The sequence below is a fragment of the Cynara cardunculus genome, assembly GCF_001531365.2.
Source record: "Cynara cardunculus var. scolymus isolate 2C chromosome LG 11, CcrdV1, whole genome shotgun sequence".
NCBI classification, from domain to species: Eukaryota; Viridiplantae; Streptophyta; class Magnoliopsida; order Asterales; family Asteraceae; genus Cynara; species Cynara cardunculus.
Genome location: NC_037538.1, coordinates 1,269,792 through 1,285,965, shown reverse-complemented (window position 1 = coordinate 1,285,965; position 16,174 = coordinate 1,269,792). Strand labels below are relative to the sequence as shown.

Here is a 16,174-nt window from a genome sequence, read left to right as displayed (position 1 = left end):
CTATACTATATTATAAAGCATGTGACAAAAACTCTTAAAACTATTTTTTATGCACGAAGTACTGTATATTGATGCATATTACTTAAAATTCAAGATTACAAGTAAATTATGCATAAGTACGACTTATTAATTCTTCATATTTGAATTCGTGTAACTAACTACGGATAAACATAATCAAATGAAGGATAAACATTTCATTTTAAAATATAAAAAATCTAATATATAATTAAGATAATTATCGAGTTCTAACAAAATAATTAATTATTATATTTATAAGAAAATTATATTATTAAACCAAATATAAATTACTTCGTTGTTGAACCTAAATTAAATTATAATAAAAAAATGAATTAAAAAATTACACAAAAAATGAATAATTTTAAATAGTTAATTTGATACTAATAATACTAAGTTTGATATATTTTTGTCAAATTTTTATGATATTTTCAAATTTATATTTTATTGAAAAATAAAAACATTATCACTTTTTCAAAATCACATAAGACCATATTATAACATCGACTGAGATAAAGAATAAAATAAAATATTAAAATCAAGATGTATCTCACTACTTTACACAAGTATCATTATAGTAATTATAAATATTAGAAACTCTCCCATAAACAATCATTAACCTAAGAGTTAAAAAAATATTTTGTTTTATTTATATAGAAAAAAAAAATCAACCAACTTTTTGAATTTGAATGGTTTAGTCTCTAAACAATTTTTTAATAAAAAAACTATTAAACTTTTTCATTTTAAATGATTAAGTTTTTGAACTATTTTTTTTGAATGAAAAATCATTAAACATTTTTTTGAATGAAAAAATCATTAAACTTTCTTTTTTTGATTAGCTAAATCCCTGAACATTTTTTTAATAATTAAACCATTATACTTTCAAAAATCGGTTATTTTACATTATTTTAACAAAAAAAATTACATTGCATGCTTCAACCGGTTATCCGGATACTTAAATATTAAAAATTTTACATCTTAAATACAAAAATAATTTTTTTAAAAATATATCAATTAAAATAAAAATCAAATTAAAATACATTATTTTTTCATGCAATTTATAAATTATTTTTCACTATTTATATACATATATATTGTAAAACGATATATTATATGGAAACGCCCACACGAGTAGACTTATCAATCGAATTATATGAACTTTTTGTCTATAAAAGAGCGCACGCCATCTCACCATCAATGGCGTCTACGACAGTCGCGAATTTGACGCCTTTTCTTCTCGTTGGTCTCGCCTTCTTCTTGTTTTACAGACACCCATCTTCTCCCCTCACTTTAAACATGGCGCAAGAAATCTCCAAATCCGTTCACGACTTCACAGTTAAGGTAATCAATCCGATTCACTATCAGAATCTGAAGATCCTCCATATGGATTGTTCTCAATTTACGATTTTTGATTTTGGGTGTTTAATGTTTTTCCATCTTCTCTACCAACTTCGAACAATTCGTTATTCTTTTGGTTACGAAGTTCAGACCAACTAAATTTCAACTTGAAAATTGAAGACGAATTCCTTTCGATTTGAAGAGTATATGATAATAGGTTTGAACTCTATAACAGGCGTCATCTATCAATGCAGTTAGGTTTAGAGGCTATTTGGTTGGATTAATCTGTCTACATAGATCTAGAAGTTTTTGTTTAGCAGGGTTTGTAATAAGCCACTTTCGATATCATTAAGCCACTACTAAATAGATATGTATAGCTGACTGAATAAGCTTAGAGTCTCTTTAAGCTCCCAACAAACGGACCCTTAGTTCAATTACAAGATCCAAATCAATTTTGAACTCGAAATCACCAGATTTGAACTCTATAAAGTCAAAATTTATCCCTCTGTTTCCCCCTTTGATATATTTTGATGCAATTTGTTATTAAATTTTATGGGTTGCATTTAAAGTTTGTGATGAAATCTATGATTCAGGATATCCGCGGAAACGAAGTGCCCTTGAGCTCTTACAAGGGGAAGGTTCTTTTGATCGTCAATGTTGCATCAAAATGGTATATATATGTAACTTCCATTATGCTTCAAATTAGCTCAATTCTCTGTTATGCTTTGAATGCTGAACAAAAACCTATGAATTCCCTTGGACCCTAAAATGATACATTGGAAGAATCCGTTATTTGCAGACGATTCTAGAAAATATACTTGACCATGTTATTGTGAACTATGTTTGCGGGTATTGTAGAGTTCATTGATTTGAAACTTGCTAGTAGCCATTAAAGAGAAACCCTTTTTGTGTTGTGTAATACGGTACATATTTCGGTTTAGAATCACTAGGATGATTATTGAATTGCCCTCATAAGAATCTTGTGGAAAGTCACATATCAGAGCATCTCCAACAGCTATGCTAAAATAGAGATCCTGGAGATTTAAGGTATATTTTTGCTCCAACAGCTATGCTATACCATATGCTAAAATAGAGAAAAAAAGAGAGATGCGAGAAATCTCCAAATTCGGAGAGAAATCTCTAAAATTCCATATTAAGAGAGAAATAATATTTAATTCTTTCTCACCAGTAGGAGGCATTAAAATTAAGTGTTTAAGTTTTATCAAAGCACTAAATATTTTAGTAATATAACTAAAAAATAGAGTAGCTGTTGGAGTTAAATGTCTTTTAGAGATTTTAACTTTTTTATACTCTATTTTAGAAAAATTATAGCATAGCTGTTGGAGATGCTCTGATGGTTCAAAAAGGATGTAAATTAGTCAACAAATAGTTGAAGCATATTTCGATTCAATTTGATTGATGATTCATAGTCTTTGTATAGCAATTCTTGATTTAGGTGATAAGTTTATGCATTACAATTTTCTTTCGATTTATGAATGATAGAACCTGCAAAAGATATTGAAAAATAACCACAAGGGTTGTGGCACAGCGATTGAGGCCGAGGGGATGTGGTGGAATATCCCATCTGCCTTGGGTTCGATTCCAGGCGTCCGCTGAGTTTATCTGAGTTGATGTCTTACAGTCGACTTTGCCAGGATTAGTGCATAGCCTTGGATACCCTTCCAAAAAAGAAAGAAATTGAAAATAAATAGAATTTTGAGTAGCTATTGAATAAACAACTTCAATATCTTTCATCAGTTTCTTCATCATTTATTGTTGTCATGTTCCTCATTGATGTATACAATTGAAACAAACAGTTGGTGGTTGAAAGTATCAATATCACTTGGTTTATTTATTATGTACGGCAGCTGCAAGACTATTATTATCACAACCTTCATTTTAAAAGAGTCCACATTTTTGACTTTTTGAATGGTAAATAAGTAATCTTTTGGTTCTGAAATCATAGAAGAAGTCGATAACACATTAAATCATGTTTTGGATATAGAAAACGTTAAAGAATCGTATGTCAGATTTGAATGTGAAAGATGGGTCATCAATACTTTTTCTCCGGGAAATTGCCCAAAATAGCTATTTTTTTGACCCCCCATTTCACTTTGTAGCCCTTTTTTCACATAACTGACCGAAATATCCGAGATTTCGGAAGTAGCACTTTAGCAACTTGCAAAATCCACTTTTTATGAATATAATATTCTTAAAGTAGCAATTTCACAAGTTGCTAAAGTACTACTTGTGAAATGACTTGCAGAAGTGTTAAAGTGCTAGTTACCCAACTTGCTAAATTGCTACTAGCCATGTTAGCTTTTCAAAAGTAGCACTTTAGCAACTTGCTAAAAAGTTAATTTATGAATATTAAATTCATAAAAATTAGATTTCCCAATTGCTAAAGTTGTTGCTTTAAGAAATCTTGGCTATTTTGGTAGATTGAGTAGAAAAGTTGCTATAAAATGAATTGTGGAGTCCGGAATAGCTATTTTAGACAATTTCCCCCTTTTCTTCTATACCCTCGCTTGTGTCTCATGATTAGAGTCCGGTTTTGACCTTTAAGGGTCAAAATGGATTGACTTTTAACTTCAAAATCAATAAAATTTGTTCTTGTAATAGAGAAAGATGTGATAAGTGTGTTAATCTATAAAAAGCGTTATGCTGCGAAACAGATTTGGACTCAAATATATAAAAAAAAAACTAATGCTAATTTAGAATTTGGAAAGTCTAAGGTTGACTTATAAATTTCAAAATTCAAAAGTCAACTGTAATTATGAGAAAGAGTGGAGACTAGGCTCAATTAGCAGCATTTCTGTTTGTCGATTTGGTCTATAAAACTCGCGTGTTGGTTTGAGTAGCAGCTCATGATCGTATATTATATGATGCTTATAACATACTATCATTTTGGCTATTTCAACAGTGGATTAACAGAGTCAAACTACAAAGAATTGAACATATTATACCAAAAATACAAAAATCAAGGTGCGTTTTATAATATCGTGCATGAAATCGATTTATATTTACTTTTTACTTATTTAAGGGTTTCATGGTTCTGATTATTTGGCTTTCATTTTGTGTGCAGATTTTGAAATCTTGGCTTTTCCTTGCAACCAATTTCTTTGGCAAGAACCGGGAACAAATGAAGAAATTCAGGAGACGGTATGCACGAATTTCAAAGCGGAGTTCCCAATATTTGATAAGGTAATCTTTGATGGCTTGATCTAAAAAAAAGGTTTATTGGCGGGGACCTCATGGCCCCGTGGTCCACATTTTGTGAGGCTATCTTTGATGGCTTGATCTAAGTCTATTTAATTTTGTAGAAAATAAATGCTAGGCGTTGAGGCTATAGTTCGAGTCTCGTCAAGGCTACTGGGGATTTTGCTGACTGTTATCTTTTGGGATCCATAGGATTAGTTGAACCCACGGTTACCCAAAAAGGAATTTGAGTTTGTATATGTGGTGATGGAAGATCTCTAACTATTTATCAAATGCCTAAAATACCCTTTCATCATGAAAAAGTAGTGAAGTTTTCTATTTTCCTATAGGAATGAAAACTAACAATGACTTGGGGGCAACTATAGGTAATTTTAGCTTCAAAATTGCCAAAAATTGTTGCAATTTTGTATTGGATAGAGGTTCAGAGAATACCCCCAAAAATTGAAAAACTGATGAAACATCTTGGTAACCATTTATCCACGATATGCACATGTGCATATAAGTAATTGATGTTGTTTCTTGTTTTTTATGCACATGTGCATACCGGACAAATTATTTACAAATTACTTGTATAAACATGATACTGTGGAGACGAATGGTTATCAGGGTGTTCCTCATATATTTTTGCGGTTTTCCCCTGAACCTTACCCAGAGGGTGGAATTCATAAATTTTAAGGTAAAACGTTCTTGCGTTGTTGCAGATTGAAGTAAACGGAAACAATGCAGCACCCCTCTACAAGTTCTTAAAATCAGAGAAAGGTGGTTTCTTGGTTGATGGCATCAAATGGAACTTCACCAAGTTCTTGGTGAACAAAGAAGGGAAGGTTATCGAAAGATATGGCCCTCGGACCCCACCTCTTGAAATCGAGGTTAGCGTAAAGAAAAACCGCACATATTTCCATTTTGGTTTTTAAGATCATCGGTTACTAACTTCTTGAATTGCTTTTTTTTTTAACTCTAAACAGAAAGACATTCAAAATCTGCTACAATCATCATCTTCTTGAGAAAGAAAAAGGTGTGTTGTTTCTTGCCAACAAATAAAGATCTCAAAAGCAGTTAAATTTATGAAGTTTTATGCAATCTTTTTGGGCTGAATGCATGTATAATATGGTCAATTTGATGGGTTTTTTTTGCAGAACACAAATGATGAGCATTTGGGAATATAAGCTTGAAATTTGTTGTGGCTATGGTGGTTAAGTGGTTTGGTGTATGGTTAAAATAAGGTCCAATGGATGTGTCTGTATGGTGGTTACAGGTTTGTACTTGTGAAATAAGTCATGCTCTTTACTTACTCTTGTACTTGGAACTTGGAAGCAATAATGTATTAAATTTAATTCCCTTTATGTTTTTCACCATTTTTAACTTTAAAAAGGGTCCCCCACCTTACCCTGCCCTGCCCTACCCTACCCTACCCTACCCTACCCTACCCTACCCATGTGTATTGAATTTATTAAAGCTATAGTTGTCAACAACTTAACGAGCTTATTGAGACTCGTAGTTTATTCGGTTAAATATGACTATTTGGTGGTGACTTAATGATATAGAAAGTAACTTATTCGATAAGGTTCTTGAGGGGGAGCTTTATGCGGAGAGCCAGATGTTTCTAAACATCCTCTATCAATTAAAAGAATGCATTCCTTCTATCCATGAAAAAAAAAAACTCTCCCAAACAAAACCCCTTCCAATCCATTCAGATAGATTTATCCATATAAGATTCAATGGAAAACCAATCAAATAACCCCTAAGTTATAGTTTGAGCTCGCATTAGTTGGATGGATAAAATGCTATGAATACCCTTTAGAGACTCATAATTCCCAATGAGGTCTGCCTTGGTGGTAAGACCCATGATTTACGTCGAGCAGCTAGACATTTAAGATAGATCAAACGTTTACAAAGTATCTGATGTGTTTTAGCTGAATTCCACCGTTTCGATGGATATTTTAAGATCCTTTTTGTTGATTCAGAAAGACCCTTTTTGGGTTTTTTGATTAATTTTGAGAGGATTTTTTCGGTTTTTTGATTGATATTTTTTGATTTTTTTTTTCATATCCCGATTCCCAAAGCACTCCTCAAAGTTCAGCTTATATACCTTTCATACCACAAACAAATTTTTACTTACAGAAATCGGTTGAACGAGTGTCTTTATGGGCCCGCCCCTGGTTTTTGCAGTCATACTCATAATACAAGGATCGTCTGTGATCAGTTATATTGATATTTGTTAATGAAAGAGATGAAGCTAAAGCATGGTCTAATTTTATATAAAAAGATCATTTTACTAAAAATGAAAATTAATATGAAAATAATTCCTTTTGTTTATAAAATGTTAACATTTTGGTCCCAATGGTTTGATGCAAATTATGAACTTAAGGGTTGTTTACAAAATGTTTATCTGGTAAGCACATATCGATAAAATTCAACACTATCATTTACTTCCTGGGTAAGATTTTAGTCAACAAAAACGACAATATATGCAACAATTTACCCGGTGAGCGTTAACCGTGGTAAGAACATTTGCCTTCACTCACTGGGTAAGACTCTCGGTCGTTGCCTCGCTCTTATCGGGTAACACTATTGGTTTTTGCTATACTCATCCGATAAGGTAATGTAACTAGATAAACACTTACCCGATAAACATTTGCTATACGGCCCCTTAATCTCTGAATTTACAAAAAACAAATTATAATAAATTATTGTTGATGATGGTTTTCCTGATTTTAAATTGCTTTGTTTTTTTTTGTAAGGGTGTCCGGGCCAAAGCCCTACTAATCCCCGGCAATTTTGGAGGCTAAACATGGCCCCACTTAAATGTCGCCAACACTCTCCTCCTAGGGCTCGAACTTGGGTTCATGACTATGTCATGCCCAAGTCTTTGCTTTGTTGCTGATGTTATTGAATGAATTTAATTTAGGTTTTTGAATCGTCAAGGTTCTTGTTGACTCGAAGGTTGAAAAAGATAAAAGTTGTAGAAATAAATAATTAAAATGGAGGGAAAAAAAAGGGTAAATGGATCATTTTGCCATCAAGCTTAACCGAGAAATGGACGATTGTTAGTACAAGGGATCAATTTTGAAACAAATATAAATATTGAGGCATCTTCTGCAAATAAATAAAGTTTAGGGATGAATTTCGTAACTCTCACCAAACATTGGGACCAAAACCGTAATCCACTTATTCTAAATTCTCGACTAAATTACGTTTTCAGTCCATGTGGTTTGTTAAAAGTTGTAATTTTTGTTCTTATGGTTTAGAAATTATGATTTTTGTCATTATTGTTTGTAATTCATACCTTTAAAGTATAAAGGACCGAAAAAGTAAATAATTATAAAACATAAGGGTTGAAACAACAATAAATTGTAAATTATAAAGACGAAAATCATAGTTTTTAAACCACAGGGATAAAAATCGAAACTATTAACAAAAATCAGGGACGAAAATCGTAATTTACTCTAAATTCTTATGGTAAAGGGGAGAAGTGAGAAGCGCAGAGAATAAAAGCAGGACTTTTCGACTTCTAGAGAGAGAGGGGGATCGCCGGATCGGAGAATCATCGGAGTAGACGGAATGGATTCAGATGAGGATGATAGGATACCATTGAGTCAGAGACCGGAATGGTCCGACGTCACTCCGGTACCGCAAGATGATGGTCCTAACCCCGTTGTGCCTATTTCGTACTCCAAAGAGTTCGCCGAGACCATGGGGTACGTCCGAGCTGTATATTTGGCCGATGAGCGATCTCATCGCGCTCTTCAACTTACCGCCGAAGCAATTCACTTCAACGCTGGAAATTACACTGTAATAAATGTTTTCTATCCCTATGTGTTTATATGATTTAGTGTAACCTTTTTATTTAGGTATAGTAATGATAGTTGAAGTTCAATTTGTTGCGAAGTTGACCGCAAACTAATCTAAACTATAAATTGTATATTTGATCCTACTTCACTTGTCAATTTAGTGAATTTAACTGTTTTCATTGATCAAAAGTATTGGAGTTCAGTCACTTATGGCTTTTGCGTGGATCGGTTTAAACTTTTGATTGTCTTAACGTAGATAACTTTGATGGCGGCCAAAAAAATAGGCTTTCTTTGTTTCTGAATCTGGAAACCACACCGAAATTGGATCACTCAATTTGAGCTTTAGCTTTTTATGCCAATGTACTGGTTTGGGAAGAGAGAAGTAATTGGGGATTTGGGGGTTCGAAAAATTTATGACATGGTTATAACAATAGGAAAGGAATTCTTAATAGGAAAATCAGAATTTAAGCAACACAGGAAGTGGGAACATAGTGGAAGCAAGATTGGCAATAAAATGTAAGTAAGATTTTGATAATTATGCTAAGTGTCTTGTATTGACATGGGTGGTACTTCTCAAAATGTCCCACAGGATGAGGAGCTCCTGACTGGTTGCAGTTAGTTCCCTTTTGGTGGACCTCAACTGACCTCGTTGTGACCTTAGCAAGCTAAATAGTAGGGGAGGTGTATGTGTGTGAGTGAAGAGGAAGAGAATATATGTAGGTGCGTACATATGTATAGGAATTGTACGCCAATAGCAAAAGGTTAAAGGAAGAAGTACTGAACCACCTAACTGGAAGTGGGAGGTATGCGAAGGATTTTGTGTCAGCAAAGATGTTTTGGCTATGCTAAATATTTAGTTTTTTAGGTCAACCTTATCAGGTTCATACAATATGACTCTTCCAGTTCTTTTTTCTAATTATATTCATTTAAACTAGTTAAGAACATAAGTTGCATGATATCTGAATCGACTTTATTGTCACTATTACAAATATGCTCTCCTATATCATTGACAGAGATAAAATACAGCTTTAAATGGTCATGATATTATCCAGCCCATCAGAAGGTTGAGGAACATTGAGCAGGAACCAGTTGTCATTCAAATATCAAATTAAATGTGTAAATTTCAAGGTCAGCTTTATTCCCATGCTAGATTAGCTGAATGCAGGTATTAAAATAATGATGCAAAAAAAGTACAACTTTGTCTGGGCCTGTTTGATACTTTATCATAGTCACTATTTTACAACGTATATAGCATCAGCAATGACCATAGAAAGAATTTAGAAATTGCTAGTTGGTGCTCGTAAACCTGGTCAGTCCAATTTCTTCAGCCAATAATATTGAAGAGAGTCAAGAGACACGGCTAATTCCGTCTGAATCTGTATCTTCAGATAGCATGTTGTTCCTGTTTTGTTTAAATTAGCTTGTAAAGAGCATACTACAACCATCTTGTTTGGCAACCTAAACCATATCGTTTTGATGGTGACGCCAAGTCAGATACTTATCACATGAAGTATCTTTTGTTTAAAGATGATTTACTTTTGTCCTTCACAGGTGTGGCAATTCAGACGATTAATACTCGAGGCTCTCAATGCTGACTTGCATGACGAATTAGAATTTGTTGAGCATCTTGCTAGCAAAAACTCAAAGAACTATCAGCTATGGTGAGGCAGTGTCCAATTAAACAATTCAGGTTTCTTTTGTGTGCTAACTTGAGGATGAAAACATGATGGATAATCTTCGTATAAATAGATCAAATTTTTGATGTTCTCTTAGCATGATTCAGAGTCTCTGAGAATTTTTTTGAAAGTTAAATGAAGTTTCTTGAAATAAATCCTTAATAGCAATTATCATTTGATGCTTCTGAAAATTATTGGAGTGGAGTTCTTAAGAAAATAAATTATTCAGAACAAGAAAAATTGGAGAAAGTATTTGCAGATATTATTCTGGTACATTTATGGACACCCAAACAACATATTCTATAAATGAAATAGAATTATTTGTTGTAGTAAAAAGTTGTCAATCTTTTTTTACTTTCTATCACCCAAAAACTTTTTACAAAGAGCCGATAATACCCAGGTAAAGGCATTTATCAGGAATAATTTACCTTCAAAACCCGCGTATAAAAGATTGATTAGATGGCAAGCCCAGTTTTGATATAGAAATTATAAAATCTGATAAAAATGTCTTAGCAGATTTCTTAACCTGAGATGGCAAAGATGACCGAGGAGATCGATAAACTCTTTTCATTTATGGATAAAGCGATAGAGACGATTAAATATGCGAGGATGAAGATGCTTTGTTTCAAATAGTAACAAAATATAGTAATGATGAAACTGAATAATGCTCGCATTATCTTCTCCTCTCTGTGTGTGCAGGTCTGAGTTGAGTTGAAATATGCTTATGCATGAAATCATACCCCTTCTTATAGGAAGAAAACGAGTATAACTGCAAGGGGTGTGACAATCACTACTTTCCTACACTGGAAGATTTATTGTATCTTTTATGTAACTTGGCTGCTAGAAAGTTAACAGTAGAATTTATTATCATTCTTATTAACCAAATTCGTTATCACCGTTGGTGATAGAATTTATACCAGGCAATTGCTTACTTGTTACCTCTATACTTTTTACTTTTACCTTATAATTATTTTGATTGTAGATCATCGTCTAAGAGTACTCTCTTGCAGTAGAATTAGAGTAAGTAAATGATGATTAAAAATATTCTTAGTATAGGCACCACAGGAGGTGGGTTGCTGAGAAACTGGGGACTGAAGCTGCTGGTAGAGAACTTGAATTCACCAAGAAGATATTCGTAAATGATGCTAAAAATTATCATGCTTGGTCTCATAGACAGGTATGCTTCAGTCCTCTTTAATCGATTATGCAAGAAAGAAAGAAAGGAACTATTATCACTTGCCCACAACAAATCCTTTCTTTTGCCGTCAGTATGACGACGACAATAACAAGAAGAGCAACCAAAGGGACTTTGGTCTAGCGGTATCGTAGCCCTTGACCTTCTAGGAGGTCAGGGGTTCAAACCTCACCATAGGTGAGGAGAGTGTGTGAGTTTATTTGTTGCATTTGCCGTATATAAATATTATATACTTCAAAAAAAAAAAAAACAAGAAGAGCAACAAGTATTTAACTTTATTTGATAGATCACTCCTACGATCCTACAAGTTGATTTGTAGCTATTAATTTTTACTACAATGTGTAAAGGCTTTCAGTTTTGATACTTGTGTTCCCCACATGAATTTTGAGATTCAGTTTTTATCTATTCCTTTCTCTCCAGTGGGTTCTTCAAACTCTTGGAGGCTGGGAAGATGAACTTGCTTACTGTGATGAACTTCTGGAAGATGATATCTTCAACAATTCTGCTTGGAATCAGGTATAGATCAAGTTCCTCAACACGAAATCTTTTTTCTAACCTCATGCATTCCATGACTTCGATATCCTTTGTTAGTCTTTTGTTAATTTCACTGCAAGAAAATCAAGTAGTTTTTTTTGGGTGTATTTAGCATGTGCTTAAAGCTAATACAACCTAGATGTTCTTTTTTATGGCTCAACTGTCTGAGCAGCTTATTCGCATAGCCATATAAGTATGTTTATTTTTTACTTAGTCAATAAGCTAGTGGCATACTTTTTAAGCCACCAGCTTTGTCAGTTTCACATTAAGCCACCATTTTTTCAAATTTTACCATTTGATATGACACTACCAATTTTTCCATCTAGTTATTATCTTTAGTAATAACTAAATCTAATATTATATAAGTTCAATAAGTCAATAAATCAGTCAAAGGTTATAATTTGTAGACTAAACATATATTGAGAACTTTGGTTTGTAAAATTTCGTCATATTTGAACAAAAAGTACGTACTTGCTATGTTTTTTTTGGTCATACTTCAGATTTAAATCAATCATCTGGTGAAAACCAAACCAAATGAACTGGTTAATCCCACACAAACTAGGGGTTTTGTGGGGGGGGGGGGGGGGTAGGATATACACAGACCTTATTTAGAGGTTGTCTGAGAATATGTGGAACCCAATTAGATTACTCCTCAAAAGAGCCCTTGAGGATAGAAAGGAGGTTCCAACATCTATCAAGGAGGAATGGTCTGAGTCTAGCTAATGTGGGACTCCAACGCTCCCCCTCCATCGAAGGCTAGATGTGCATGGATTGTCCTAGACTGTTGGGGCTAGACGGGTGTCCAAGAGTGTCGAGTCCGAAGAGTGGTAGGCCTTGGTTCCGACTTCCGACACCATGTAAAAATATGTAGAACCTCACTCTCAAAGAGCCATTGAGGAGAGAAAGGAGGTTCCAACATATATTGAGAGGAAATGGTCCAAGTCTAGCCGATGTGATACTCCAAAAACTTGTTTCCATGAAGATCCTCAACTTGTAACAAGGTTTGGAGATAGGATTTTGCGAGAAAATATTGGTTCCAAAAGTTGGACAAAAGTTTTAGAGAAGAAAAAGAAAAAATAAATAAATGCTAAGAAAGCGGGTTAGGGAAGTCAAAGAAAAAATAAGAAGAAAGAATAATAAAGCACACAAGGACAATACAGGCACGTGAGAGGGTACAATACCTCTAAACTAAGGACGAAGTAGGGGATGACTCTCTAACCCTCCCCCAAACCCCATCCATCTCCACACCCCTTTTCCCATCAACCATAATTTCTCAAACACAATCTCTACCCTATGCGTCTCCACGAACTTCTATCTTCTGTCTTTTCTTCTGAAATGTCTAAAGCCTCCATGTTCTGTCTAAGTTGCTCGTCCCACGTCGTCCTCGGCCTACCCTTCCTCCTCACACCTTCAACCCTGACGTTCTCCACCCTCCTCACCAATGCCGATATATGTCTCCTATGAACGTGCCCAAACCACCTCAGTCTTCCCCATCTCATTTTATATGTGATAAGCAAAAAGATTAGTGTGAAAATTATAAAAGAACAAAAAAAAAATGTACATATTTCTTTAATACAAATTCAACATGTGAAGTTAAACAATTGATAAAGAGATGAGAAAGCAATAAAAAATCTATATTGATGTTTTTGGTCATTCAAAACATTTATCATACAATAATTTCTCGTTCAACATTTAATCAATTAATCTAGACATGGTTTTAAAATGGTAATTCCTGTCATTAGACTATTTTTTATCCCTACAGGTCTTAATTGGAAAAAAGAAATAAATACGCCCCTAATAATGTAGTCGGAAAATGGTGAATACTTGGATGGATCATAAGGATATCAATGGGGCCAAAATGTTCTTTGTGCTCTTGGGGGTCCTAGAACTGTTTTGTCTATATATTTGTCATTTTCAAGATTTTGTTGTCTCTACCATTGATACCCAGTATAGACATGTTCAGTTTTGTCCAAAACTACTGTCATAACTCATAATTCAACATATTCTTCATTTCTTTGTATTATTTACGTCTTTCTTCAAATATAATCATTCATGATGCTAGATCTAATTGGTGGCTTGCTAGTTCCCTCCTATAGTGCTATATAATTTGATCTTTGTAAATTTCTAGATCTCCTGGTTTTTAAAAGCATTATTGGTTGTCCTATTGTCAGTCTGTCGAGAGTCTTGAAGAACTTCAATTATTAATTACAATTGGTTCGATATGAAAATCTTTATGAAGTCATGTTTACACAACCACGAAGTTGAATTTGATGGCGCACATGTATAGATCTATATTTAGGCAGTAGATTTGTGGTCCGATTTTTCCGTCACACATTGGACATTAATTGATCAAACTCCCCTTGCAACAGGGGCATGTGCTTTGCATATATTTGTTTGCTTGAAAACTACACACAACCATGTGCTGTGTGTATCATGTACTTTTGGTGGATCACCAACATCCCAATTTAGCATGTGGTTAAGCTCTGGACTTGTGGTGGTCTGTGTTCCATCCAAGCTACAGAATTAATGTAGGGAACTTTTGCAAAATGGGACCAACCATTAGACACCGATTCTAGATCCAAAGTTGGGTAGTTGCGTTCATGGGTAGGTCCCTACCAGCAAACCAGACTGTAACCAGTTCTCGGTTGTCTGTTTCAAGTTGTGCATCTGAAGTGTTGACCGTCTCTAAGGGGCTGTTTACCAGATGGTAAGCGCTTACCCGCAAGAGACATCACCTTCACTTACCTTATCGTGTAACATTCTCGGCCATCAAAATGGATTGCTGGTAAGCGTCTTGAACCCAATAAGCGCTTACCGGGTAAGAGTCTTTTCCTTCACTTACTGGGTAAAACTCTTTGGTACTTGGTATGCCTCTTATCGGGTAAGAGTAAGATTCTCAGTTCTTGCCATGCTCGATTGGTAAGGTAAACAGTTACCAAGTGATTAGTAAGCGCTTACCCGGTAAGTGTTAAGTAAATTACCCCCAAGTCTCTTATTGGATAATAGCCTCTTACCTGGTTAGAGATGATGTTGTTCATCTACACTTCCGATTGACTGAGTCAGACACCAATATGTCACTGACGAGTCAGCCGATGCTTACTCAAAAAAAATTATTGTTAAGCACTTTTATAAAATACTTTCTCCATCACAAAATAAATGTCCACATTTCTATTTGTCTGTCGCAAAATAACTACTTAACTGTTAACTACAAAAAAAGTGTATCCAATTCCACCCTTAATACGCACAGAAGAAATTCATCATTATTAAGGGTAAAATTGTCATTTAGTTAATTAAAAAGTGTAATAATTACATGTTTTTAAAACCGAGACTTCTTCATGGTGGACATTTATTTTGTTATGAGGGGAGAGTACTTGGTAAACAACAATTTTCTGTCCGTGCTTACCTAGACCGAACTACTTACCCAAACTGCATTGTTACGTAGTTAGCGCTTACCCAATTTATGTTGGTAAACGGCCCCTAAATTTTGTTACTTGCTGTTTGCAGAGATACTTTGTGATAACTAGACACCCTGGATTGGGAGGTATAGAGGCTACACGAGATTCCGAGGTTAGTTATGCCGTAAAAGCCATTCTGACGAAGCCAGAGAATGAAAGTTCATGGAGATACCTTCGCGGTCTCTATAAAAACAGCATGCCATCTTTTGTAATGGACCGCCGGGTCTCAACCGTTTGCCTGACGGTTCTGACCACCAAAGCCAACTGTGTGTTCGCTCTTAGCCTGCTGTTGGATCTCCTCTCCAACGGTTTTGAACCAAACCAAGAACTGAAGAACGCCGTTGAAGCTCTACTTCCAGAATCAAGAGATCAAGATTCAGATATGGCGGTAACCATTTGTTCGGTTTTGGAGATCGTGGATCCGATGAGAGTAAATTACTGGAGATGGAGAAAGAAGAGTCTTCATTCTGAAGTTGAAGAGGGAGTTAGAAACCTTCGTGTCCATTGAAGAAGATTGTTTTTCAGTGTTTGATGTCTTTTCAATCTAAGTAAAACTTTTGGTGTCTAGTTGTATTGTAAACCATTTTAATCTTTTGACTGACCTATTTTGGATAGAAGAAAGGTTCCATACGTTTTATCCGAGTTCTTGCAAACCCTACAGAGTTCTATCTCGTTTCTTCGGGGGGTTTTTTACCAGTTAGTGAAATGCGGTAAAAGGAAGGAAAATCCATGGATGCTGCGTTTCTTCCGAGACCGGGAGTTATGAGTGTTATTTCAGTGGTTTTACGAGCAAATTTGTCATAGATTGTTTAGGTTAAGTTTTTGTGTGTATATATATATAGAGTTGGGTTCACGTGAGATCAAAGGTTTTTCGTGAGACCCGTAAAACCAATTTATATTCATTGATCAACTTTATAAGCTAATGATCTAATAGTCTAAAGTTGCACGGTG

General features: G+C 34.5%; 2 protein-coding genes across 2 annotated transcripts; both read left to right on the top strand.

Moving 5' to 3' along the window:
• The first annotated feature begins 1,144 nt into the window (after positions 1–1,144).
• On the top strand, positions 1,145–5,923 carry LOC112521989 (probable glutathione peroxidase 2). The gene is made up of 7 exons (XM_025131025.1): positions 1,145–1,356; positions 1,947–2,023; positions 4,277–4,338; positions 4,439–4,557; positions 5,274–5,441; positions 5,538–5,587; positions 5,709–5,923. Exons 1-6 carry the CDS (start codon positions 1,213–1,215, stop codon positions 5,574–5,576), a joined length of 609 nt encoding a protein of 202 aa, XP_024986793.1. The 5' UTR covers positions 1,145–1,212; the 3' UTR covers positions 5,577–5,587; positions 5,709–5,923.
• Positions 5,924–8,061: 2,138 nt separating this feature from the next.
• Positions 8,062–15,862, top strand: LOC112521988 (protein farnesyltransferase/geranylgeranyltransferase type-1 subunit alpha). Its single transcript, XM_025131024.1, has 5 exons — positions 8,062–8,364; positions 9,915–10,024; positions 11,096–11,216; positions 11,655–11,750; positions 15,273–15,862. The coding sequence occupies exons 1-5, from the start codon at positions 8,134–8,136 to the stop codon at positions 15,729–15,731; spliced, it is 1,017 nt and encodes a 338-aa protein (XP_024986792.1). The 5' UTR covers positions 8,062–8,133; the 3' UTR covers positions 15,732–15,862.
• Positions 15,863–16,174: the final 312 nt, after the last annotated feature.